Here is a 27,921-nt window from a genome sequence, read left to right as displayed (position 1 = left end):
AGCCATTGACGCGTCACGTGGGACCGCGCGGAAGATGGCGGCTGCCGGCGGAGGCGGGAGTCGCAGCGCAGACGTTAAGACGAGCCAGCTAATGGACGCGGGGAGTGGCGGCAGCACGGAGGAGCCGCCGGGCGGCTGCCCAGATACCGTTCTACCGGGGTTCAGGGATGCTGACTCCTTCGTCAAGGTGCGTGAAGGAGTCGCTGCAGACTACTACTCCCAGCCTGCTCTGCGGCAAACCCTGCAGCGGGGCATGCCGGGAACTGTAGTTCCTTCCCTCCCCCCACCCTGCTGATGCTGAAGCCTGAGGGGAAGCTGCCTGCACTGGATTTCCCAGCATTCTCTTTGCCGGGTCATGGAGGATGGCCCTGCCGCCCCGGGGCCCTCGCTCTGAGGGGAAGCGGGGCCGGGAGCAGTGACCCTGAGCCCGCCGCTGCGCCTGGGCCTGGGCCACCCATCGCGGCTGCGCGGAGGAGGCAGGGGGAGCCTGGGGCGGCTGCGTGGGGGTTCGGCCCCGCTGCTGCAGCAGCCTCTGGAGCTGTGACGGACCTTACCCCCCCCCCCCCACACACACAGCTCCTGTCTGCCCGCCCCTCCCTCTCCGATACGGCCTCCCGGTGTCTGGGCGCCGCCGCCTTAGCTCCTTTTGCCCTGGGAGAGGGGGGCCCCTGCAGCCCACTGGCCTGACTTGTGTCACGTTTGCAGGCCTGTTAAATGAAGCGGTGCGAGCCGCGGGCCCTGGGACTAGCGTCGTGCACGCGGGCCTGTTGTCTGTGTGGGCCCCGGCTGCAGTCTCCTGTTTTCCGAATATCGCACTGTCTTCCCATTCCTGGGAAGTTGTCCGCATAACCTTTCAAATTAGCCACGGCAGCGGTTCTCAAACGTCTTCGGCTCCGGAGCCCTTTACATGTGTAAAAATTTATGCGGAGCCCCAGCGGTCCACTGATTGTATGTGTTGTGCCTATCGATGTTTCCAGTTTGTCAACCTTGCAGAGCCCTGGGGCTCCGCAGCCTTTCTCAAACACTGAGCTAAGGCATTCCCTGCAGGGGAGTCTGGAGAACTAGAATCATGGTGGTGAGATAAATAGGACATAAACACCTGTAGTAGCTCATGAATGGGCTGTGGTGCTGAAAGCATCCTTAAATTTAGTTATTTGTCTTAACAGGAAAAATTCAGAAGAAACCCACAAATTTGGCAGCACTGGTGTGGTGGGATTCTCTGTATTCTTAAATTATCACTATGGTACAGCAAGAATGGCTTTCAAAATGTGTTCAACCGTTAGACCTTAATTTTAGCATATAGATGAACTTTTAAAAGGAATTGTTAACTGAAGCTTGACAGAGTGTTCTACAAATTGATTTACAAACCATAGTGTTGCCATCACTACAAACTTAATTCCTACATGTTCCCTCACCCATGCACCTTATAGACCAAAATCTGAGCTACACAAGGTCTACACAACAGAGTTTAGATTGATGCAAGGCATCTTACATTGACCTAACCATGAAAGTGTCCAGACTTTCACTCCTGCCAACTTAACTGCCCCAATAATTTCACCACTTAGTAGCATAGAATCAAAATTAATGTAGTTACATTGATTCAGTAACAGTGTACACATGACATTATTGTATAGACTGTTACTAGCTTCCCTAAATGCTTCACAGTGACAGTAAAATCTATACAAATGCACCAGTAACACAAGGAGCAAAGTGTAAACATGCACAAGCGATGCAATTATTCCAGCAGTTGTGTACCAGTGTAAGTTAGATTGATTTAATTTTATAGTCTAGATATGGCCTAGAGCAATGGTTCTCAAACTATGGGTCACAAGCCCATTTTAATGTGGTCACCAGGGTTGGCTTAGACTTGCTTCAGCCCTGAGCCCTACCATCCAGGGCCAAAACCTATGGTGGTGGGACTTGGGTGGATTCAGGTTTCAGTTCAGAAAGGGTTCACAGTGCAATGACATTTGAGAAATCCCTCCCCCACCTTAGAGACAGCACTTCCTAGTTCTGAAGTTGTAGCCATTATACCCATATTTTTATTAAATCAAAATATCTTCGGTGTAAGGTTTTTCTTTTATTTTTTTAGTATTAGTTTAATTAAGTCAGGATGAAATAGTTGTAAACACTCTTGGTTAAAAAGGCCTAGTTGTGGCTTGGTTTAGGAATAGTAATGTAAGTGCGAGGAATGAGATTGTAATAGTAATGTAAGTGCGAGGAAGGTGTTCATCTGGCAAGATCATCAAAAAATGAAAATACATTGTGGAATTATATTTTCTTGGTGTGATGCTTTTTAACAGCATGCGCTTGGCACAGTGGTCGCTGCAACTAAAGCATCTAATGGGCTACCTCAGCCTGGAGATGAATATGACTTCTATCGCAGCTTTCCTGGATTCCGGGCATACTGTGAAACACAAGGTGATAGGCTGCTTCACTGGTAAGGACTTTTTAGCTTTCTTATGCCAGTGGTGAAAATCTGTGTTAGGGAACAGAGAAGTCTCTTCTTTGCAAATTTCAAAATAAAACAATATATGAGCATTTTTATTACAATTTTTCTGTTGCTTTTTAAAAATGTCAGCTGCTTTTCTGATTCATGAAATTTAAATGGTAACAATAAAAATGGAGTCATTCATTTTACCTCTGTAAAGTAACTGTAACAATTTAGGTGCGCCACTGAGTAGGTATGGGCTGGTGGAAAGGTGACTTTTTAACCAGAAGACCCAATCTAAGTTCCATAGACCCAGTAAAGAAATTAATAGCAATACTTAGTACTTACTCATAGCTTCTCATTTTCAAAGTTCTTACAACAGTATCTAAGGAGTCTGTGTCTGATTTTGTAAGTCTCGGAGTAGCCAGAGCTCAGAAAGGATCTTAACAAATAACACCAGTTTTCAGAATACCTGCTTTTAATGTCATTTAAAGAGTAACTGAACTATTGTTTTATTAGTATGAGCAAGGTGATGCAATATCATGGTTGTCGGAGTCACGTGAAAGATCATAACAAAGCAACAGAGCTGGAAGATAAATTTGATTTGCTGGTCGATTCCAATGATGTAATTCTTGAAAAAGTGGTGAGAGAACTTTCTTTTTTTAATCTTGTAATGATTCAGTAGATCCTGCTTTCTATAGGATTTGGAATGGCAATATTTAGTAATCACACTTTGTTCCTCATTCTCAGACGTCCATTTTTAACGTTTTTTTTCCTCTTCTAGTAACTCTTTTAGATATCTCTAGTTTAAAAAAAAATTAAATCCAATGGGAAGTTATTTTTCTGAGCTATCATTTTTTTTTCTACATTTCTAATCAGCAGTAGGGTGGAACTGAGCAAGAATGCTTACTTGTATGACAGTAGCACCAAAGGACACCAATAGATATTGGGACCCATTGTATTATGTGCTGTACATACAGCTAAACTGCCCCTTGGCTGGAAAACTTACTGTCTAAATAAGAAAGGCAAATGGTGGAAGGGAAAGCAGAGACACAGAGAGAACACGTGATTTCTCTAGGTCAGTGGTCCCCAACCTTTTGGGGCCGTGCCGGAGGCCCGGGGGCGGGGCCACCCAAAGCTGCACACTATGGGGCCGGGGCCGCCCATACGCCGCGTGCCCAGTGCCAGCACCATCCATGCGCCGCACTCCTGGGGCAAGTGCCACTCCTGAGCCATGTGCCCAGGGGCTGGCACTGCCCATGCACCACGTGCCCAGGGCCGGGGCTGGCCCCATCACTCAGCGGGTGCACAGAAATGGCCTGACGGGCGCCATGGCACCCTCAGGCACCACGTTGGGGACCACTGCTCTAGGTCACACAGCAGAAAGAATAGAAATCAGGGCTGCAACTGTTCCTAAACACCAGACATAGTCAAACAAACATTTCCATTGCAAACGAGAGAGAAGGCTGCTTGTGTACATCTGCCAGAATAGATGTTCCATAACTACTCCAAGAGAGCAAGGGAGCTGGAATAGTTACCCCAACCATAAAGAAGAACAGATTGGTAGCTGATTAAATTGACCATGTGGCTGAGTCCACAGTGCCACTTGCATTCAAAAGTAAAGTCTCTTAAACCAGAGATCTAAATCAGCGCTTCCTAGACCTCAGTAATGGCACATTCGGCTATGGTACTGTAGCCTCCCACAATTTTATTCTCTGCTGTCTGGAACCTCATGCAATCTTTATGCTTGTGCAAAGTGAGTGTGAAACATGCTTAAGAAATGCCATGTGATCTGGGGCTGGGAATCCAGCACTCCAAGTCTATTTCTGGCATTGCCATTAACGTGTGGTGTGACCTCGAGCAAATCATATTACTTTTGTGGGCCTCAGCTTTCCTTACAACCTTTTATCTATTTAAACTATCAGCTTTTTGGGTCAAGGACGCTCTTATGATTTGCCTATGCTGTGCCTAGAATGATATGTGCCTGATATCAGTTGGGGTTACTAGATGCTGCTATCATATAAAAGGGGGGGCGGGTTCCTGACTCCCAGACCAGTGCCTCAGCCACTATAATAATAATAATGGTGCCACCTCTATTATAATAATGGTTAATTTCTCAGCATGGCTGAGAGCTGTTTACTTATCATGTTTTGAAAAGCAAATTAGATGCAAGATTAACTCTGTATTAGCCTATCTCAAAACCGGGCAGAGTGTAGAGTAAGATACGAGAGGAAAGTATGGAAGTAGGGTGATCAGCACATAAATATCTCTGAAGAAATTCAACTTTGATTCTTTGGCAATTGCTTCTCCCAGTCTCTAATATTAGGATTTCATATTTAGCCTTTGACCACTCTTGCCCATTACAAAATTCCAATGAGATGAACATGGCGACAGCTGCACATTTCTCTTCTTTCAGGCAGGGCAGACTGCCAACTACTAGATGTTTCATACAGTTTTGCTTATACTTCTTTTCCCAAATTTCAGGGTATTTTACTAGATGAAGCAGCAGGAGTGAACAAGAACCAGCAACCTATCCTTCCTGCAGGGATGCAAGTCCCAAAGACGATCATTTCCAGTTGGAACCGCAAGGTGAAACTTCTACAGTAAATTGATTTTAATTAATTTGAGCTTTTTATTTAGACTTTGAGTTGTGATGGTAGTTAGGAGTTCAGTAGCCTCTCTTTACTCCAGATTCAGGATCCCCTGGTTTCGAATCTACACTTTATGCCCATAGATCTCTTTAATCTGATGTCAGGTCCCTGGGGGCACCTAATTTAGATGCTGGTGTATAGGCCTTAGATACTGTGTCCTAGTTTCAGGAGAGTTTTTGTCTGAGCTTAATATTCAGATGCATATAGGCAAGTCTTAATAGACTATCTCAAAATCCATTCAGATACGTTGTTTTTTAAACAGAGTGGAGAATCCCACAGAACAAAGTCTGAAATCTTCCGATTGCTACATGCCAAGAATATCACTCGACCACAGCTCAGATTTCGAGAGAAGATTGACAATTCCAACACCCCCTTCATACCTAAGCTTTTTGTGAAACCCAATGCTCTGAAACCATTGCCTGAAGGTAAGGAGGCCAGGGTAAGAGGATTTTGTTTACCTTGGGTAGCATACAAGATGAGCTAGGTGTTAATAATAATTAATATTAATACGAACATCAGACAGAAACCAGTCCTCACAAGCAAGAAGAAATTGAGTCTAAAGAATGAGCATCTCAGAAGGATACTAAAACCCTTTGTAAGCAGTGAGCATCTTGTTTTTTTATTAGTCAAGTCTGTATAAAATGTCTGTGGGTGCACATTAACAATCTGTAATACAAAATGTGTTTTGGAGCTGCTCCTGCTAAAGTTAGGAATCAGGCTCTTATTGATGTCAAGCAGTATCAGCTCATCCATAAATGCTGCCGAGCTTAGAAGAAATAACACTCTTTTTATTGGTGCAATAAAAAAAATTGATGTGAGCTTCTTTGTTTTGGCTTTCTTATCCAAATAATGGAGACAAGACAAATAAAGCTTCAGTAGTTCTTCTCCCCCACCTTCCAGTAACATCCCAAGTCTTTGCGATCTGTCATTCTGTTGCTAGCCCAATCAGCATTTCTCCATTAAAATGCAATTGCAGTTGTAGCTACCAACAGTTGATTTGACTTGGATTTATTATTTTTCATCACTGTCTAACAGTAGACATAATGGAGGTATAGCTGCTAGCTGCCTTTCCATTGCGGAGCAGTGTTTGGCAGCCAGAATTATTCATCCTTAAGATGCTCACGCCCCATCTGATTAAATTTTTAACATTTTTTGTTATATAACAACCTCTTCAGCAGAGGTCTGGGAAAGTATTGCTCATCTTACTTAGTCTCTGCAGGGTGACATATGTCCTTGTCGTACCTACTACTGTGTTATAAAATGAGACACAGATAGAAATCTTGTATTTAAAAGCAGCATTGTGTGTTTAAAAGCAGAAAGCCAGGAGTGTTCAGGGGTTTCTAGTAGTACTTAATGATTTAATGGGTTTTAGGTTAGACATTGGGGAGAAAAACTTGAATATGCATTATTTGTAGCTTTGTCTAATTTTTCAATCTTGATTATTAAGCACTCGCAAAAAGCAGGCGGGAACGAAAGGAGCGTCCTGAGGATTTGGATGTACCAGCTGCTCTAGCTGATTTCCTCCATCAACAGAGGATTCAGCAGACTGAACAAGACATGTAAGAAATTAAATTAAGAGTGTTGGAAATAGAATAGATTTACATGCATTTTATATGCAGTTCTTTTATGCATGTACCTGTCTCATGCAGTACCTCATAGCTCTTCTGTGTGTCAGTGTATATGCATGTTTCTTCACTTGTAGCTGCCTCATTTATATTCATAATTTTTTTAACCCTATGTGTAACACATCTCCCCTATGCTTGGCTTTCTGGTCAATACTAGGCGAACTGCGGTGGTTCACAAAGATTATCTTTTGATAACTGCTGCCTTTTGCTCAGTGAAGCTGATTGGAATGATAAACATTCCTTTTTTAAAATTCATGCAGGTTTGCTCATCCTTATCAATATGAACTGGAGCACTTTGTTCCACCAGATGCAGTTCTTGAGAAACCCCAACTCCAGGTTAGTGCTCAGGTTAAATTAGTAATAGAATCTAGAAAAAATGCTGGAAGAAGTAGCTAATCAGTTTGCAATAGGGATGTAAAATCCTGTTTAACTGGTTAACTGTAGTGTTTAACCAGTTAACAGATGGAAAGGGGAAGCAGGGAAGCCGTGGACAGGCTGGGCTGGAACACCCTCTGCCTAAGCAGGCCCCGTGAAGCTGGAGCAGCCCCTTGCCTGTGGTGGGTAGGGAGCTGCGGTTAACCATTTCACATCCTTAGTTTGCAGAAGGCCCTGCTTATAGCCTAGTTACGGCCTGGGGGAGGAGGGAGCCCTTTGATAGCAGTCTTTAATTCAGAAACTTTTGGATTTTGTGGGAGGAGAGCAGTTTGTTCCCACATGAGCTATGTAATAATTTGCTTTGTCAGATGTACAGGCCTGTTCAGGATACACCCTGCCATTTTATCTCCACCCTGGATGAGTTGGTAGAACTGAATGAAAAACTTGTAAGCTGCAAAGAATTTGCTGTGGATCTGGAGGTAAGCGTGTTGCTTTTTGTTTTAAATTGCGTATGTTGAGTTAGCACTTAGTAGGTCACATTTTATTATCCTAGTTCTCCTCATCTTTTGCTTTTGTGTACCATATCCTCTGTATGTTGAGTTAGGTGATATGTCCCAGGTCCAACGTAGGACATCTGTTACATTGTATTATCCAGAGGGCTGCATGACATTTTAACTTCTCAGACTTGATTCTGTTGTAATAAGCTTTGTATTGAGTATCGTGTATTTTGAATTACTCCTGTGACCCTCTGGGTTATGTTGAGCCCCATGGAAAGGACCACATTCAAAATTAATTTGGATGATGTATTATTAAGACAGTAGCAATGATTGCAAAGACCCAAAATCTGTTCATGTCATTAACTTTTGCCTAGAAGAATCCTTAATTTTTTGCATTTTCCTCTGCCTTTGGTCACTCTGTTTCATAGTACCATTCCTGCAAGGACTCTAAGGCTATGTCTAGACTGCAGGCTTCTTTCACAAGAAGTTTTTCCGGAAGAGATCTTCTGAAAAATCTTCTGAAAGAGAGAATCTACACAGCAAAAGCGCATTGAAAAAGCAACCTGCTTTTTCGAATTATCTTGCATTTCAGCTATGACTACTATGGATGGAATGGCCACCAGGACACCTGTGCTTTTTCCTTTTTCCGAAAGAGCTCTTAGGGAAAAAGGCTTCTTTCTCGTAGAAAGAGGTTTACCAATGTCAGAAAAACCCATCTGTACTTTCGAATTTTTTTGAAAACGCATTTGCAGTGTGGACATAAGTGAAGGTGTTTTTTTTTTTTAAAAAACTCTGCAGTGCTAGACATACCCTAAGTTAACTTCTGTTCTTTGTCTGGTAGCATCATTCCTATAGGAGTTTCCTGGGCTTGACTTGTCTGATGCAGATTTCCACTCGGATGGAAGATTTCATTATTGACACCCTGGAGCTGCGTAGTGACATGTATATTCTAAATGAGGCCTTCACAGACCCTGCCATTGTGAAGGTCAGTAGATGCTTGCGACCTATTCAGAATTATGCCAGGAGAACTTACTTTTGCCTTAGCCCTGTCCAAAACATGCTTAATCCTCTTAGCCAGGTACCATTTCTGATATTCATGACTATAGGTGCTTTACTGACAAGTATGAAGACAAGGTCCCTGCCCCCAAAGAGCTTGCCTGCTAAATAAAAAGGTGTAAATGCAGGAGGGAGTGGACCGGGAGCACCATAAATTGTGATTGAAGTTAGCAGGCATCTTCTTAGCTCCAAACTTCTGATTTACTGTATATTTTGGGAAGGGAGATGAGGGGGGAAATAAATATTCAGTAGTTTATCAGTTGTCGGTTGAGAGGACTGTGTGTGGAAACATGGTCTGGGTGACACCAGGTACTTGCTGTTGTGCCACTCACAATGAAAGGAGAAAAGCCAGAAAAGAGGTCTTGGTCCAAGACACAACTTTCTGATTCTGGTGCAGCTACGCCTCAGGACCCCTGAGTGAAATTGGTTTTCCTATAATCCCAAAGGCCAGTCTGCCATCTTTCATTCTTGTTTCTGATGCATCTTACTGTGTTGCTTTGCAGGTCCTTCATGGTGCCGACTCAGATGTGGAGTGGCTACAGAAAGACTTTGGTCTGTATTTAGTGAATATGTTTGATACTCACCAGGCTGCCCGTCTCCTCAACCTTGGCAGACACTCCCTGGACCACTTGCTAAAACTCTATTGTCAAGTAGAAGCTGACAAGCGGTATCAGCTAGCTGACTGGAGGATTCGGTAAAAGTTTGGTTCTGATATGTTGGCAGTAGAATTAAGGGTCACATTTGGGACTTGTTTACATGTTAATGGGCGAATGTTTCACTTCTCAACTACCTCCAAAACACCTAATTCACTGGGATTTTGGGTTAGTACTGTGGTGCCGAAGGACTGGAATAAAAGTTAAGGGCTTCAAAACAGAGCTGACATGCATTAGCAGACTTGTGGAATAGGGTTGAGATTGGTATGTACGTCTCCTGCCTACAGTACACTGTGCTTGGTGCTATCTATTTCAGCCCCTTATTTTGGTGAGCATTAAGCTCTTCAAATGCTATAACATACGTGTTTTAAAATCAGCACAACAAAAGACTTTTGAAAGCTGCCTTAATGCAGAAGGAATAGTGCTTAACTGCAGTGTAATATTATGACAAGCTGCCACCTCTTTGAAGAAGTAATTGCTGCCACCTTCTCTGCATTGCTCAGCCTAGCATTCTAAAATTGCAATTCTGTTGTAGCAAATGCATAGCTAAAAAATTGTAAAACTCCAGCCAAAACCCTATGTAAATCAGTGCAGGAACCGAGTGATAGGTTATAGGTTGGAGAATGCTCTCTGCAGCACGATCTGCACGTCCGCAAAGAGCACTGGGGCAGTATGCAGGTGTACTGTGGTAGCCACATTACTATACAAGGTGTCCCCTACCATCTGATTCTGAATAGCTCCCCAGTGAATCCTGATGTAGGCAAGTCTCCCAGATATAGGCAAGAGGTCCGGTGAAGAAAATCATTGTAATAATGCCCACAAATGAGATTCTGATTAAAGGTATCTAGTGAATTTCTGGATTTGTTCTTGGGGTGGACCCCAGATGTAGTTTGTCTTTACATGCTGTGGCAGAGGGCACTGCAGGGATGATGGATGGGCTACTAAAACCCATTTGTGCAACAGTGATAGTTCTCTGCTTTCAGCCCTTTGCCAGAGGAAATGATTCAGTACGCCCGAGATGACACTCACTACCTTCTCTACATTTATGATAAAGTGAGAGAGGCATTGTGGGAGAGAGGAAATGGACAGCCCACTCAGCTGCAGGTGGTGTGGCAGCGCAGCAGAGACATCTGCCTGAAGGTAAATCTTCACCTGGGAACCAATTATCTGGGTCAGAATACAGAATATCTAGGATGGGAAGCGTGCACGTTTGTGCCTTCTGACAGAATCCCTAATTTTCAATATTTATATCTGGAAATAGTCTTACAGGCTTGCACTCTCACTCCGCTCCCACCTAGTGTGGGCTCAGCTGTTCCACTAGCTAAGGGATCTCTAAGTGTTCTAGACCTTTTACAGTCTTCAAAATTGCTGCTGCTGGTCGAAATCAGCCTGTAGATGTTAAGAGGCTGATACTTTTCAAGTCCATGTTTACTCATATTTCTCTGGATACCCCTAATGAAAGCCCCAAATTGGAGGCCCTTGTAACTTTATGGCAAATAATTGCTGCCTAGTGAGAACAAGAGGGGAGTGATTTTTCTGATCTACCAAGGCTTAAAGATCTGATATCTCTCTGGCTGCTCTTGAACTCGGAAACTTTCTTGGCTCATATATCTGAATTAAAATGCAAAAATGAGCATGGATGGATCTAAAACATGTCAACACCAAATGCTTAAGGTAAAATGTTAAGTGTGCTTCTCAGTCCTGAGTTCTTTAGCCAGTGTGGCAAACCATCCAGTCTTCTCTTGGGTGCTTGATTCTCTGTGCTTTGAGAAAACACAGCCTTGGAAGTGCTAAAGGGAGTTTGTACATGACTCTGATTGATATTGATCACCAATCTCTCTCATTCTTCTTGTTCAGAAATACATCAAACCCATCTTCTCAGAGGACTCCTACCTTGAGCTCTACAGGAGACAGAAAAAGCATCTCAACACACAGCAGCTAACCGCTTTTAAATTGCTATTTGCCTGGAGGGACAAAATGTCACGCCAAGAGGATGAGAGTACAGGGTAGGAAGTCATTCATTAGACACAGTATTAAATGGATCTCTGCAGAGCTGTACAGCTCATAGAAAAAAACACTGGATCTGCTAAGAGTGGTTGATTTGGGTGCTTCCTCTGTATCTAAGATGCTGTCCAGTAAAAGACTCAGTGCTTTACTGGCACCACTTCTTCCCATCTGTTCTTCCGCTCTCTTACACCTCAAATCAGAAACCACATATTGGGCAAGAGTGGGTGTTGCCTCTGTGCTTCTCTAGATCAGTCCTGATGTATTTCTCCTTAATTGACTCCAACACTTGTATCTGTTGCAGAGTGGTAAAAGTTGTTTTGTTTTGTACCCATGAAATTTCTTTGTGAACAAGTCTGATTAACACTTAACAGAATGCCATGTTATCATTGCTACTGCTCTTTATGTTGCAGGTATGTGCTACCAAACCATATGCTACTGAAGATAGCTGAGGAGCTGCCCAAGTATGTATTGCTGGCTTTTTGTTTTTCTGGGGTTTTTTTTTTGTACAACTAAATGTCATTTGCTTGTCCTACAAGTTTACCCCAGGTCCTCCTACCCCTTTTTAAAAAAACTTCTGTGGTTAGCTTGTTGCTCCCAGCAATTAGCATTGCTTTTGCCTTCAGTTCTTCAAGGCAAAGAAATTCAGTGCACAGAAGAATTAAAATGGTAAGCTCTTCAAGCATAAGCCAGATAGCTATGAAATACATGTGTTTTCATGTCAGGACAACCTGCTATAATGCAAAGCATGGTCATACTGCTGCCAGTTATTGCTTCTCCATTTTTATAAGCTATCCACCAATACTCTGTAGGAGGAGATTAATTTCACTAACACTGAGTTGTTGATTCTGTTTTGTAAAAGAAAATGTGTGAGGCCAGACCCTCAGGATGCGCCCCCTTCTCCCCCCCCCCCCCCCCAAAAAAAAAAAACATTCTCCTGTAAACAGGATTTTTTTTTAAGGCTTAGTACTCACAATTTATTATCCACACGTGAAAGAAAATAAAACTGCACCTGTGATTTCAAAACCTTCCACACTGCCTCTGTAAGGAAAATAGATATTAGACAAGTGAAATTGAAGCTGGATACAGAAAAAACATGATGGGCTTGAGCTAATGAGATTTCCTTGTGTTGCTACCACTTTGTGCACATGTTGGTAGTTGTACTGGATAAAAAGTGACTGACTAATCTGCTGTCACTTAATCAGTGAAGCAAGGGCCTCTGATTACATCTGGCTGACTCTCCGTTGCTTGTGGATGTTTGATTTATAAGCTGAGAATATAGCAAACTTGGTTTAATTTATTATGTCTTTAGAGAACCCCAGGGCATCATTGCTTGTTGCAATCCAATCCCACCACTAGTCCGCCAGCAAATCAACGAAATGCATCTCCTCATCCAACAGGCCCGGGAGATGCCACTGCTCAAGGTACAAGAATTTTCTACCAAAACATAACAAAACCCAAAAGACATGGACTTTATTGTGAAATTTCTCTTGCACCTTGTCCTCGAGAGGTTCTTACTCTCATAGGTATTGAAATCTAGGAATAGTCTACATGTGCAAGACTGCTGCTGGGAATTGCCATTTGTATGTAAGACAATAACCTCGCTTTGAAACAGGATGCTATAGTGCAAGCAAAAGTACTTCTTGTAGGCCTTCCCCTCCCACCCTGAAATATCATTGCAAACTTCAAAATAGTTCAGATTCTTAAGGGAACTAGAGGAGTAACATGGTAAAAATATTCACTATTGAGCCAAACAATAATCTAAGAGGTTTCTGGGACATAACCCTATTCCACTTTATGCACACATGATATTATGTACAAGGGAATATGAGCATTTTGGATGCACATAAAAAATCACCAATGATATGCCTCACATATTTGGCAAATCAGAAATGCACACCCAACCTAGAGGCTTGGAATGAGGTTTAATGTATGTCAGCACACTTCTGCTGTCACTGCAGTGGAGTGCATCCTCCTACAGTGAAATTAAGCCATTTCTAAGCACAAACAGCCTTGCTATGTGAACAACTTCATCATTTTACCTATCCTTACACAGAGACACCCCGGGAGAAGAGGGTAGAACTGATCTTCTGCCAGCTTTGTTGAAAATACTGATAAAAGGAAATGTATGCTGCTGATCTATATGCTTCAAAGTTAAGTTAGTCATTTTCTTTTTTTTTTTCTTGTCCCCTTTTAGTCTGAAACTGAAACAGGGGTAAAGAAGAAAGGATCTCTGCCCAACCCAGAGGTACCGACTATGTCATGCTAGCCGTGCTCATGTGTTAAACCATAAACTCCTAGAAACTGCCATAGGGAAAGCCCACATCATAAGCATGAAGATTGTAATTTTTCTTTAGCTAGTTTAACTAAGTTCACTGACTAGTTCTTTTCCATTTGACAAATCTGTCTTTTCAACCCTGTTTTATCCTTGTGTGTGGTAATGCTTATAAAAGTACCTGTCATGAGTCAGTATTTTAAAAGCTCCAAGACTATGGTAAATAAGTCTTTGATAAGTAAATACTACAGTTGCTAGACAAAGTTTACGTATGTGTGTTATCTACATTGACTGATTTTTTTTTTAAAGGAAAATTTCCAATGAGTTACTGCAGCTGCTGCAGTTATCTATCTTGTGTCTATGAAGCAAAGCATTCTTGCTAGCCAATAGCCATTTGTATAGCCATCCTTTTGATGTCATTTATTGTGCAATAGCAGATGAACTATATTAGAAATACTTGATCTCAGAATATCGCCCATACATTTAAACTGTGATTAGCCTGTCATTTTCTACTCTGTTAGGGTACGTCTAGACTACAGGGTTTTGTCGACAGAAGTTTTGTCGACAGAGACTGTCGACAAAGCTTCTGTCGACAAAGCGTCTACACTACATTCAGTTCTGTCGACAAAGCAAGCTGCTTTGTCGACATGGCAGTGTAGACGCAAGGACAGTTTACATGCAATAACGCTTTCTGTCGACAGAAGGCGTTATGCCTCGTGAAATGAGGTTTACCAGCGTCGACAAAACTGCTGAATTCTGTCGACGTTATGTCGACAGAACTCAGCGGTAGTGTGGACTCAGGTATAGTATTGTCGACAAAAGTGGACTTTTGTCAACAAAACCCTGTAGTCTAGACACACCCTAAATGCCCTTAAAGAGTCTTAGAGCAAGGTTCTGTATTGATCCCATATGTAATGCGCATTTATTTTTCAGAGGCTTGAGAATCACTTGTTTGGACCTCATGACAATTCACATGTTCCTCTGGATGATATTCAGAACTTCTCCAACTTAGGTAATTTGGGAAGGATGGAGGAAAGCCTCTCACTTCTGCTAATATAGAAAAAAATCAAATAGGCTTTATTCTTTGACACCTTTAAAATAAGCATTCCACCTCAGTTTAAGCTCATTTACAAAGCCAGGAAGCTCATAGCAAAACACAAATCTAATAGGAATGCAGTGTTTAAAACCAGAAACCTTGTTTTCTTTCTTTACAGAACCTGCACCAGTTCTGGAATGTGGGACTCTCTTTCCAGACAATGATGGGGAGAGGGACAGCACAAGAATATTACCAAATTCTGCATGTCTTGTTGCTACAGCCACCATCAGTATATTCAGTGTAAGATCCAGTAATATGAAGGATTTGAGTTTCAGAAAATAAAGCTTTGATAAATTGGCGAAGCATTCTAGTAACGCTGCACCAAAGGTAGCTGCAGAGAAATAGGATATCCATGGAGATACTGCTGTGTTCCCTGTCAGGTGTACAGCATAACCAAGTTCAGCAAGTAAGAAGCTGGCTTGTGGGTTAGCTCATCAGTCCCAGGGTCATTGCCCATGCTGTGCCTTTACGTGAATTAAGAAATTATATGAGTGATAACCTGAGGAGCTCAAAAATCCAACTGGAAATTCACATACTTACTCAAACAAGCAGCAGGTGTGAAATCAGTACTGTTACAGAACACAATTTTATGGGGTGGTCAAGTATAGAAGTAAAACTCTGCTGCCTCATTTCCCCATCCTGTTTCCCTCTTCTTTATCCCTGTCTCTCCGGATAAGCAAAACCTAGTTGATGGTGTATCGATTTTTGGTATTTGGGGGTATCCTAGATGTCTTTGACTTTTACTAACCCTAAAAAGCTTCAGGTCACATATCAGGTAACAAACAGTGCTTGAATCATTGTTTATATACAGTCTGTATGTAACTTATGTATTTTATATGCTACTGTGTTTTCTGCATTCTTTAAGGAACCTGATGTGGATGAAGGGAATGAGAAGAACTTAACAGTCGCACAGCAGAAGGCTCGACGCATAATGGAGTCATTTGAAAATCCATTTCGAATGGTAAAGGGCACAGTATATACTTTGTAGTGACAGCTGGTTCACTGGGCAATAGGTCCACAAGGGAAGAAATTTTCACAGGGCAGGGTTAGAGGAGCTTAGCATAATATCAGCTACTGCTCATTTCCTAGAATCACTGGGTTACATGCATTTTGCAAGGAAAACAATGGGATTTGGTTTTGCAACTTGAAATGCCTCCTGAACATCCATTTGTCTACAAGAGGTTAAAAACAGTTTTTTAAAAAAGTAAGTATTTGTTAGGTTTAATTAAAAGCATTTTTAATCTAGTTTTTCATCTTTGACAATACAGTAAACTTCCGATAATCCGGCACCTTTAGGACCCAAGGGGTGCCGAATTATCAGATATGCCGGACTATCAGAAGGGGGGGCTATCAGGGGTCTGGAGTGGGGTGGGAGGGGATGCCACCCCAGGCCCCTCATAGTCCCCCCCTTACGATAGTCCGGCTCTGCCCCAGACGTCCATGATTCAGCTGCTGCTGGTCAGTTTCAGCAGCAGCTGAATCTGGGATGCCTGCAATAGAGCAGCTGGGGTGCTGCCGGGTTGGTCCCGCAGCGCCGAGGGGCGGCGCTACGGCACCAACCCATCAGCACTCCAGCTGCTCTTTGGGACGCCTGGGACAGAACAGCTGGGGTACTGTCCGGTTGGTCCCGTAGCACTGCCCCTCGGGGCTTTGGGACCAACCCGGCAGCACCCCAGCTGCTCTTGGGGACCCCTGGGGCAGAGCAGCTGGAGTGCTGCCGGGTTGGTCCCGCAGCGCCGAGGGCGGCGCTACGGGACCTACCCCACAGCACCCCAGCTGCTCTGCCCCAGGCGTGTGGATTCAGCCTGCTGGTGAAACTGACGCTGCTGGTCAGTTTCAGCAGCGGCTGAATCCCGACTCCTGGGGCAAAGCAGCTGGGATGCTGCCGGGTTTGGTCCCGTAGCGCCGCCCCTCGGCGCTGCGGGACCAACCCAGCAGGACCCCAGCTGCTCTGCCCCAGGGGTCCCCGATTCAGCCGCTGCTGAAACAGATCAGCGGCTGATTCCAGGAAGCCCCAGGCAGAGCTGCTCTGCCCCAGGGGTCCCCAAGAGCAGCTGGGGTGCTGCCGGGTTGGTCCCGCAGCCCCGAGGGGCAGCGCTACGAGACCAACCCGGCAGCACCCCAGCTGCTCTGCTCCCAGCTTCCCCGATTCAGCTGCTGGTCAGTTTCAGCAGCAGCTGAATGGGGGAAGCCTGTCCAGCTGCCCCAGCACTTCCGGGTTCCTAATGGTGCCGGACCATCAGGAGTCCCAGAGCATTGGATGCCGGACTAATGGAGTTTTACTGTATTTACATTTCTGTGCTTCCTGGTGAAAATAAACTACTCAGTTCTCTCGATTTGAATCTGTTTCATTTCTGGTTTGCCATGTACTGAAATGTATTTTACCTGTGTGTTTGGACTTCAAAGTGGAGGATAATGTTATCAAAAAGTGTTTCCATTGGATTTACTTTTAATAAAAATATTTCTGTTGACCGCAAGTTTTGTGATTTTGGACAGATGTGAGCTGGCAATCTTTTGAATCATTAGTTTTCTTCAGAACTGTTCAAATTTTGAACTTTTTTCATTTATCACCTATTAAGTGTGCATCTCAGCCCTCATTTACTTCCCTTGTAATGTATGTTGTCTGCACCCTCTAGCATGCTGTGATCAAAGAAATGTCTTTTTTTTCCCTAGTATCTGCCTTCAGAACAGAACCCTGCCCACATCTCTCAATCAGCAAAGTTTGACCCATCCTCAAAAATTTATGAAGTGAGTGTCTACTTGCCACATTTTCTGAAAACTGTTCAACTCCTAGTGGAAAAAAACCGGTCACTACAAATGAATTGAGTTACCAGGGCCATAACATTAGTTGGATTTATTTTTTTCGTTTTGCTTCCCTTTCTCCCCAGAAATGGGGAGAAGTTTCAGACTTCTACAGCTTTCCTCTTCTCCAAAGAGCAAAGGATCCTCCAACTCATATTTCCCACATTGCAAAACACTGAATTACAACTAGAACCCATACCTGACCTGAGTATTTTGGTGCTAATACATGTGGCTTATGAGTTTACAAAAAAAGTCATACTTTAACTATGGCTCATGCAACAATATTAATCTCCCTTGTAGTCATGTTTGGTGTTTTGTACTCCAAAATGAATGCCAGTAATCTCCTCCCCAATTCTGTCTGACTTCAGAGTGAGTGATCCTGGATAATTTTCTTTTGATGCAGATCAGCAATCGGTGGAAGTTGATGAGTCAGACACAACTGCAGATAGAGGCAAAGGAAGAAGCCAAGAAGAAAGCAATGCAGCAGAGAGGTAATACCCACTTTTTTGGACTGAGATTGAGAGGGGTGGGAGAGGAAGGTGGATCTTCTAAAACCCAGGCCCTGCATCTTAACTAAAGCCTTTTTTTTTTTAAAGCTGAGGCACTCTGAACAAGAGTCCTTTCAGAGCCAGTCAATACCACTTTTAGCTGATTTGACAGTTAGCAGTAAATGAAGTGAGCATGGGTGGCAAATGAACAAGTAGTTAGGGAAAGCTAGCCCCTTCTTTCTCCATCTGCCCCTCCACTAGATCCCAGAGTACCCCCTGGCCTCAGTTCTGGAGCATGGGTTGGGCACTGCTGCTGTAGCACATCCAACTCCAGAGCCTGGGACAGGAAGGGAGCATTGGCTTGCAGAGCTCCCTGCATGAAGCGGGCAATGCCACAGCAGCAACCCTAACCAGAGCACCAGGCAGGGCATCAGCCCTAGCCCTCTCTCACCCAAGTCCTGACAGCAGGCCATCTGGCTCCAGTCCAACCCAAGCCTGGCCTTCTGGACCAGAAAAGAGCAGGAACTCTCAGCACTCCTGCAGTGGGGTGAGGGTGGAGCCACACCAGGCTGTTTGGGGAGGCTCAGCCTCTCACTGTCTACAATATTCATTGCCTATGGACATGAGATCCTCCTTCCTTCCTCCCCAGCAATATATCCATAGCATTCCCTGCCTTTACAGGGAGCATAAGATAAGGACTGGAAATCAAATGCAGATCTGATTTCTTGATAGTTGAGAGTGCCATTGTTTTAAATAGTTTCCTTTCGGCATGGCAGGCCACCACAATCCTTTGTCTAATTTGTTTTTATTCGTAATTGTCTAAAACATATTGTGGTTTGAAACTGAAGAATTGATACAGTCAGCAGAACAAGGCCCAATGTAGCTTGCCCAGTGCGTTTATACTAACATGCAGTAGCCCTTTAGTTTGCATACTAGCCATTCTCTAACCAGAGACTGAAAATGGTGCTAAATTATATGTATTCCAGCTGAATTCTTGAAATTCACTTCCTCTGTAACCTGTTCCACATTGAATGCAGGTATCCAGTGTTTTTGAAGGTTGGCACATTAATCTGCACTGTTATTACCCAAAAACCCCTAACTCTTTGTTTGTGTTACACCTCTGGTAGAGAAGACTCTGGCAGAACAGCAATTAGTCAATTGTCTTAGACACCCAAAACCTTTTCTAAAGAGCCAGCCAGCCCACCAGGGGTGCCTTAGTTTTCTGAGTGATGCTCTCACTTATTCAGTAGGTGGGAGTCTTTCAGGGAAAGGCGGTTAGAGAGAGCTAGGACAGAATGAGATTTGAGATAAGCCATTTCCCACCCCCAACAATACTGAGGAGTTGGCCAGCTGACTTCCCCCTAATCTAGATATGGCAGGGTCCTATCTTATCATAGTCTGGGGGACATGACCCCTTTTAGATTGTGAGTTTTTTGATAAATGAGAGTCACATCATTAAGTTTGATCTCTATGTTGGTATCTGGTGTAAGAAGATAACCACAGCAAAACAAGCTCCTCATTCTTGAGAGCCATCTTTGCTAACACAGTCCTGCTTTCCTGCATTTCTCTTGGCTAAATTTCATGTGCTGTTTTGTTCTTTTCACAGCCGCTCGTGAACAAGTGCAGAAGGAGTACAAAGCAACAGCAGAGAATAGTGTCTCAGTCCGTCAGCAAGCTGCAGTATGTACAAATTTGTGAAGGACAAAACAAGCATCTTTGGCCTTTAGCTTTTACAAATATAAACTCTGTGCCCTCAATCCAAGGCACATGAGACTTTCCTGGGCTTCTGACCTTGTACGCAGCAACAGTTCTTGTTTCAGACCGCAGGAAATCTGTGCTGGGCCTCACCCTACTCTGTTTTCAAGTTTCCTCTATCCTAGAGAATACTTGCCATTGCCTTACCTCTGTCTTACTCTTTCTCAGGATCCCCTGAAAATGTGTACATAGAGCAATAATAGATTTAGGCCTCTGGTCTTGACTGTCAGCAGTATTTCTAATCTGAGAAGCTATGGGAGCAAGGCAATTTAGACCATGGATCTCAGTACAGAAATGTTTTCCCCAACTCCTGTTACAGTATCCATGGCAGCTTCTATCTGAGCCCTGTATGACCAGGCTATCACATTTCCTTTCTTGGGTGTGTTGTTTTTACAGCAGGAACAGGCCAGTAAGAAGAGGGAGAGAATCACTAGTGAACCAGGATCAGAAATGCCAAAACAAGAGAAGAAACGGCCAAAAGCCTCCCAGCAGCCAGAGGAGCAGGAAACACCAAAGCAGTTCACCCCCTTTGATTACAGCAAGTCTAACTTCAAAGTGTTTGCTGGTAAGAGCTGGACCCCCCACTTACAAGGCTGCAGGCGATGGAGACCATCGCCTGACTGAGCCATGGAAAGGCTGTGTGGGTGTGTAGAGTTCAGTGACATCCAAACAGTAATGCCTTTGCCCTGCACTAATGGAAGAAGTGGGAACGATTTAAAGAAATCGGCCTGGTGAAGTGGATTGCTCACCATCCATCCATGTAATTACAAAACCAGTTGAAATGTTCTTGGAATTACCAGAGGCAGTGGCTCCTTTTTCTGCACAATAGCGCAATGTATTTCATTCAACCCTGCAGCGGTAGAAAATAGGGGAGGCTTGAATCAGGTGTAATGAGGATCCATTTAAAAGCTTATTCTCGCCTTAGCAGTATACTCTGTTTCATAGTGAGGGAAGGACAGTCATGGATATTTCATTACAACCAAAGGGCACTTGCTACTGGTGTGAATTTACTGGGTATTTAAAAGAACCTTTCTAATAGCAATTATTCTCCACTGTGTGTGTCTCAGGAAACAGCACGTCTAAGCAGTCATCCCAGTTTGATCCAGCCAAGCAGGCCCACACAGGCAAGGTAAGGGAACACTCTGAAATGAGGAACGGAAATAAAGGTGATTTGCTGTGGCCCTAGACAACATGCCAAACCTCCCCTAATAACTACTCAATGCTAAGATGCAGACTTTTGATCACTGATCCATAAGGCTTGTTACAGGCCTTCTTCCCCTGTATACCCTCCTCCTACCACTCTTGACTGATATGAGGATGGTACCCACAAGCTTATCTTTCATTTAAAGCTATATTTAGAGTTTAACCAGTGATCAGTTTACAAGCAATACTGTGGAAAATGCAGCTTCCTGTGCAGTCACTTCAATGTCCGTTCTAACTCTTTCCACAGAGAAAGGTGAGATGTAGAATAAAATGAAGCACAATGGTGGGGATGAATCTGGGAGAAGGAAAGGGGATAGGTCCTGATCAGGATCCCTCTGTACTAGCCCCGCTGTCTAGTTGTCAAAACTTAATCTCAAGGGAATATGTAGACAGAAATGTCAAGCAGAAACTCCTAGTCAGGAATATCGTCTCATTAAAATGAGCAGAAAGTATTCCTTGAAGGTGTGATAGACAGGACAGAGTTAGATGCGAGTAGAAGTATTATGTGAAATATATTTTGTTAATGCAATGGTGGGTCATTTTTCCTTTCATATAGAAATTCTCTGGAGCCAACAAACTTCAACACCCAGCTGGAAATAAAAGCATGTCCTACTTGGCAGGGAAAACTGATCGGTATGTTGTTGAAAGGTTCTCTGCAAAGTAATAGTGTATTCCCCCAGACAAGTGCCCTGGAGCTATAGGCAAAGCCGCTATTGTCCATACAGATTGATGTCCAGCTCACCAAAATCTAGTACAAGATTAAAGTGAATAAAGATAACCCTTGGCAGAAGGTCTGAAATCTTGAGACCACAGTGGTGCTAATCTTATGAGAGATGCAGCCCTGGACCAAAGATCAGACTGTACAGAGGAAGCACATGTCTAACCAGGGAGTTAAAGGAAAGCAATTGTGGTGGCTCAGATGAAGATTCTGTAGAGGTTAATTCCCAAGATACTTAGCTTGCAGTTCCTGGGCACAATTTATGAGGGAGGTGGCCTGAGGGGCAATAGTAAGGTCCCATAAATCTCTTGCAGCGGTAAAAGAGCAACATTACTTTGCTTCTCTCTTGAGGAGGGGGGAAAGCAAGAGAGGTGGTTTCAACACCCTCTCAGTACAGCTATACTAACATTTCATACATTTTAAATCTCAAGTGAACTTAGAATGAAAGCTATTTCATTTGGTTTCTCTGCTTTTGCAGGGGCTCCCGGCACAACTGGCCAAAAAGATAGTGTTTGTAAGAGATCCTGTGGGAACGGCTAGTGAACAAAAAAGTCACTGTTGTCAAACTGTGCAGAGGCAAATATCTATCAGTGCTGCAGTTTTTGTATGGAAATCTTTTTAAAGTAATTAAAACTTTTTTTCCAAAGGGGAAAACCAATTTTAATTGTTTTGTCTTTGGCTTTTATTATATTTACATTTTTTTAAAGTTGTTGGAAAATGTATTTGGTGTCCTCAAATGCAGAGAGAGGCGGAATGTATGGCCACGCTCCGCTGTCTGGAAGAGCAGACTTCAGCATGTCATTTGGATGTGGGATTAACCCAGTTCATATTTCCAATGCCAGCACAGAAATAATAGATTAAATAAATGTGCAAATGTTTGTGACTTGAACCAATATAGGGGAACAAATCCTATACAAATATAGCAGCAGAGGAACTAGAGCCAGATTGTCCCTATGACGCCAAACTGCCTGTTTATTTTGCAAGCCACAGTAATGTAGAAAATGCATTTGATTCCTAAGCAGTAATGATTCCAATGCTTTTAAGAGAGGAGTGCAGATACTTCTGAATTGAATGAAAACTAGCAGTGACTGCTTTGCTTGACTGTTACAGAAATGAACACAAGGACTAAAAGTAATGTAAATAGATTGAAGGTTAGAACTGAGAGGACTGAAGGAATCTATCTGACATTGCTCACTCCTGTGCTAATCTGTATTCTAATGTCTGAGAATCTCAAAGCTTGTTCCACGCATTGACAAATGAAGGCTGGCAATGCTCCTGTGAGACAGGTAAGCAGTGTCCCCATTGTACAGATGAGGAAGTATCAAGTTGAAGTGACTTGGTAAAGTCATACACTGGGTTAGTGGCAGAGCAGATATTAGAATTCTGATCTTTGGACTCCTGGTTATCTGCTCTGACCAGGGGTGCTACTTCCTTTCCTACTCTCATTGTCCATTTTCCCCAGACCTGCATAATGATGCTCTCTTTTTATCCATCTTTTGAGCCTAGTCTCTGAGGGTACGTCAACACTGCACGGCTATTTCAGGATACCAGAGGTGTCCTGAAATAGCTACCCCGCATCCTAACGTCTTGGCATCCCTGTAACCCTCATTCCTCAAGGGTTAAGGGATGTCTCAAAATAGTGCATTATTTTGAAATTTGGCACTGTGTAGACCCATCAATTTAAAAATAAGCTATTTCAAAATAGAATCCAAATAAGATGCACAATTTGTGTAGCACAAATTGCGTATCTTATTTCGAGTTTAGGGTGCTGTATAGAAGCACCCTGAGTGTTAATCTAGGCCTGGTGACAAGCAGAGGTGGTAACTTCAAAGAGATCCTTTCACTTTTCAGAAGATACCAACCTGGGAACTTTTATTTCACATACAAAAAATGGGGGGGGGGAGTGACGTGTGTAATGGGTTTTGTTCGTTTTTCCATGAATAGTGTTAGGCAAATTACACCTTACAGCAGCAGAGCGGGCCCCATTCCTGTTCATAAAAACCATTTGCATGGCTGAATATTACACTTGCAGAATGTCTTTGAAGAGGTGCAATTGAGCAGCAATTTTCTTTGTGAATATATGCCATTCCAGAGCCTACTCCACACATTTGCTGCCAATTGCAGTTCCCCTTCAGCTTTGCCACCTCTTCTATCTTTTTAATTGATGTATCAGTGAATCTATTGAAAAACCCATTGGCTGCATGGATTAAATAATCTTATGATTTCTATGTGCTTCTTTTTTGCTCCTTTCAGAAGTATGTACAATGTAACATTTTCAAAGGCTGACTTAATTTTCATCTTGATCTTTTTTCCCCATTTTGAATTGAAGCTTGTTATAGGTTTTAAAAATGCCTTTAATGAATATGACTGACTAGTAAATTCATGCATGCTTTATCCACCTAATTATAGCTATACTTCAGATGCAGTCTTCATGCTACACTTTTATATTGCAAGGACTTTTTTTCTATCAACAGCAACTAGCCAAGGAAGCCTTTTTGCTTAAAAATCAATTTGGATAACTTCTTAGTTTAATTCTTACATATTTTTCCCCAAGGTCTGCTCTTGAAAATGTGCCATGTGTCTTGTACTATTTCTGGATGTATCCCCAGATACAATAATATCCTCTCATAACATTTAATCATTTTGAAAAATCTTAGCTGGATATTTTTCATGTGACCAGTGATTTTGGGGTTTGCCTTAGTTCTTGGGGATCTCACTTCCACAGGACCTAATTTTCAGGGGTTAGCTTCTGAACTCTTTCTGATGTGTATAGTTGGGTGTCCAAAATCACTTGTCATTTATTAATATCTTAACCCATATGTACAGTAATCCACTCATATAAAAGTGTAATGCTTAGTCACCTGGTACTTTTGTAAAGAGAAGATATCCATTCATGTACATGTGGTTGACCCCTTCTATAAATCTGCACTTCATATCTGTAATAGCCATAGTTTTTTATATTGAATTTTTAGTATAGCAAGTTTGTCATATCAAATCGCTTTACAGAAAGCACTAGAAAATAAACATACACCAGTAACTTTAAATATTATTGTATGGAAGTAGTGTATGCATTGTCCCTTTGTGGTTCTATCCTCAGGTACAATATTCTTGATACCACATCTGATTCTGCAATCCTTCTCTTGCTGAATAGCAAGCACTTACACAAGTAGATTTTTATAGGACTGTTCACATGAATACTCAGTAGAAGTAACAGTTGCAGAACTCAGTCCTCGGTTCTAAAGTATTTGTGTGGGAGGCTTTCTGGATATCACACATACATTAAGTTCTTTAATTATCAGTTCTAATCATAGAGGGTGGATTATACTATTGAATGTAAAGTGCCCCAAGACCTCAAACTAACCACTTAGCAGGATATTAAACACCCTGGAGTTATTCCTGCCTTGCAATTAGTTAAATATTTTATTCAGCACTATTGTAGTCACAGTCCTGTGTTCACTCATGCCTAAGAGAAGGTAGATAGATCAGTGATGTGTTAGAGATATGAACAGCACACCTACGGACTACTGAGAAAACCCATTTAAGTAGCCAGAATGGATTGTGGAGCTTTCATGTTCATTGTATAGCTCTAATCAGGGGGAAATATAGTATGGGTTATACTCAACATTTGCAATTGATGGTATGTAACCATTCTTCTAAAGATGCAATATACTTAATTTCATCTTGACTTCTAAGTAATACATCCCTATGTCTCTGAAAGGCCTGAGGCCAAAGATGAGCAATAGTCAGGCCTGAGCAATAGTAATGCCTCCAGATTTAAAACTGTCCTGGGGTTATGTTCCACTCTGTCCCAGTATTCTGCAAGCCTATGACAGGAACTCTAGTCCATTTAGAAAGGAATAACACTTATTCCTGTTGGAACCTAGAAAAAAGCATCTCTTCCTGCCAACCGATACTGGCTACTAAAATCACTAAAATTTAGATCTAGACAAGTTTATTGGGAAAGGAGTGATATTTTGCTCTTGCCTTCTATACACATGATATATTCCTGTGCAACCAGGTGCATTCTTTCACAGATGCTAGGAAAATGTCCCACTAATCTTTTTAAAACTACTGGAACATTACTAAAATAGTATATCTATATAAAAAGGGCCATACTGGGTCAGACCAAAGGTCCATCTATCCCACTATCCTGTCTTCAACAGTGGCCAGGCCAGATGCCCAAAGGAATGAACAGAACAGGGAAACTTCAAGCAATCCCCCTCCTGTCACTCATTCCCAGCCTGTGACAAAAGCTAGGGCCACCATTCCTAACCATCCTGGCTAATAGCGATTGATGGACCTAACCTCTGTTAATTTATCTAGTTCTTTATTGAGCCCTGTAAAAGTCCTGGTCTTTACAACCTCCTTTGGCAAGGAGTTCCACAGACTAACAGTCCGCTGTGTGAAGGAAAACTTCCTTTTGTTTTGAACCTACTACCTAATAATTTCATTTGGTGACTCCTAGTTCTTGTTATGGGAACAAGTAAATAACTTTTCCTTATTCACTTTTTCAACACCAGTCATGATTTTATAGGCCTCTTACCATAGTCGTCCGTTCCCCCCCCCCCCCCACACTCTTCCCTTTTCTAAGCTGAAAAGTCCCAGAGTTTTTAATCTCTCTTCAAATGGAACCCTTTCCAAACCCTTAATCATTTTTGTTGCCCTTTTATGAACCTTTTCCAATGCCAATATATCATTTTTGAGATGAGGCAACCACATCTGTGCACAGTATTCAAGATATGGTTGGTTTTATATAGAAATAAGATGTGCTCTGTCTTATTCTTTATCCCTTTTTTAATGATTCTTAACATTCTGTTTGGTTTTTTGACTGCCACAGCGCACAGAGTGGGTGTTTTCAGTGAACAATCCACAATGACTCCAAGATCTCTCTCTTGAGTAGTTATAGCTAAATTAGTCCCCATGTTGTTGTATGTATCACTGAATACACACAGGAGCTGGAGGGGAGGATTTTATCAGCTGTTAGTGTGAGTTACTTTGTATATATCTTCACCAGTGCAAGCACCTCAAACTTTCGCTGCTCTCTCTGTTGTGCACACAAATATGTAATCCCTCTGTGTACAATAGCGTAAGGCTGTATTTGTGACTTTCACTGTTTTGGTATACAGTGTTCAAAATCAATAAAAATGAAAGACCAAGTGACTTGCAATTTCTCTCACTAAATAGTGATGATATCCAAGGAGCCCTTTTCCTGGGCCTCTCTTTCTCCCTCCTCCCTTCACTTATTTTGTTTTAATTAGAAAGCTGATATGCCCTTTGCACCAAAAAGTTCCAGGGAGAATGGGGGGGGAGAGAAAAGATGGAGTCCACCCTGGGTCTTCACCTTTATTTTACAAGCTAGGGGAGACAAGGTTGTACATTCAAAACTTCTGTTTCCTCTTCAGCAAGGAACAATTTCATGCATATACCCCATTGACCTTACTGCCCCCTAACCACTTATGGAGCAGACTAGATCACATCCCCATCTACTACAGCCCCTATACCCTAGTGCAGGGGGGTGGAGGAAAATCTACTGTGCACGGGGAGGCTCTGGGCTTCCACCCAACAGCAGGATGAGTTGGTGCTCATACCTAGCTCCTTGGCAAGTCTCAGCCTTCATGCCCCCTGCTGAAGCTTAAGCTTGAGCCCTACCCCAAGTTGAGCATGAGTAAGAGGGGGTGGGGGGTTTTCCCCCTGTTTACTTGGGTGGACAAGTCAGTGGGGGTTTTGCTTTGTTGTGTTTTGATTCTCCTGTGTGGCCCACTGTAGGCTGTGCTCTTGTGCAGCCACTAGAGAGGTTCACATGTAGTCTAGGGATGTAATAGTGTAGTCAATTAACCAATAAGCAAAAGCTTATAGGTTAATGCTATAGACTACCTGCATTTCCAGCACCACCACCTGCTAGTAAATTTTTTAGCAGGCCGGCTAGCAGCCTAGCTCAGTCCTGGCTCAGGCTGGGTCCAGGACCTACCTCCGCTGTGGCTCTGCATTTAAAGTATATTAGCCAGGTGGGCAGGCAGCCTAGTTCAGTTCTGGCTTGGGCCAAGGGCTCAACCCCTCCCCTGGACAGGGGCTGCTGCCACTCTGTATCAGAAGCAGCAGGACAGGGTGACAGGCAGCTGGTCTGTGAGGGGAGCTGGTTTTTAAATTGCCTTCCCTTGCAGACCAGCTCCTGTCTGGCACCGTGCCCTGCTGCCTCTGATACTGAGGCAGCAGCATTGAGTGGTAGGGGGCTCCTCAGGAATGAGGCCAGAATGTCCTGGCTTCCGGCCCCACCCCCGGGGACTAGAGAATA

At 43.0% G+C, this 27,921-nt stretch overlaps 1 protein-coding gene across 2 annotated transcripts; it reads left to right on the top strand.

The window, feature by feature from the left end:
- Nucleotides 1–22,293, top strand: EXOSC10 (exosome component 10). 2 transcript variants are annotated; one of them, XM_006127046.4, is made up of 25 exons: nt 1–187; nt 2,304–2,440; nt 2,951–3,074; nt 4,916–5,020; nt 5,345–5,507; nt 6,530–6,641; nt 6,968–7,043; nt 7,451–7,561; nt 8,421–8,564; nt 9,139–9,329; nt 10,272–10,428; nt 11,146–11,294; nt 11,706–11,756; nt 12,605–12,716; nt 13,490–13,540; nt 14,501–14,579; nt 14,782–14,903; nt 15,529–15,624; nt 17,337–17,411; nt 17,869–17,956; nt 19,560–19,633; nt 20,105–20,273; nt 20,776–20,837; nt 21,468–21,544; nt 22,108–22,293. In XM_006127046.4, the coding sequence occupies exons 1-25, from the start codon at nt 35–37 to the stop codon at nt 22,136–22,138; spliced, it is 2,709 nt and encodes a 902-aa protein (XP_006127108.3). In that variant the 5' UTR covers nt 1–34; the 3' UTR covers nt 22,139–22,293. The 2 variants fall into 2 exon arrangements, with proteins under 2 accessions (XP_006127108.3, XP_006127110.1); XM_006127048.5 differs by lacking the exon at nt 1–187 and adding an exon at nt 349–1,759.
- Nucleotides 22,294–27,921: the final 5,628 nt, after the last annotated feature.

This window comes from Pelodiscus sinensis, chromosome 24 (genome assembly GCF_052426305.1).
Source record: "Pelodiscus sinensis isolate ZL-2025 chromosome 24, ASM5242630v1, whole genome shotgun sequence".
Classification (NCBI taxonomy): domain Eukaryota; kingdom Metazoa; phylum Chordata; order Testudines; family Trionychidae; genus Pelodiscus; species Pelodiscus sinensis.
Note: the sequence above shows the minus strand (reverse complement) of the source record. Positions and strands in the feature narration are given on the sequence as shown.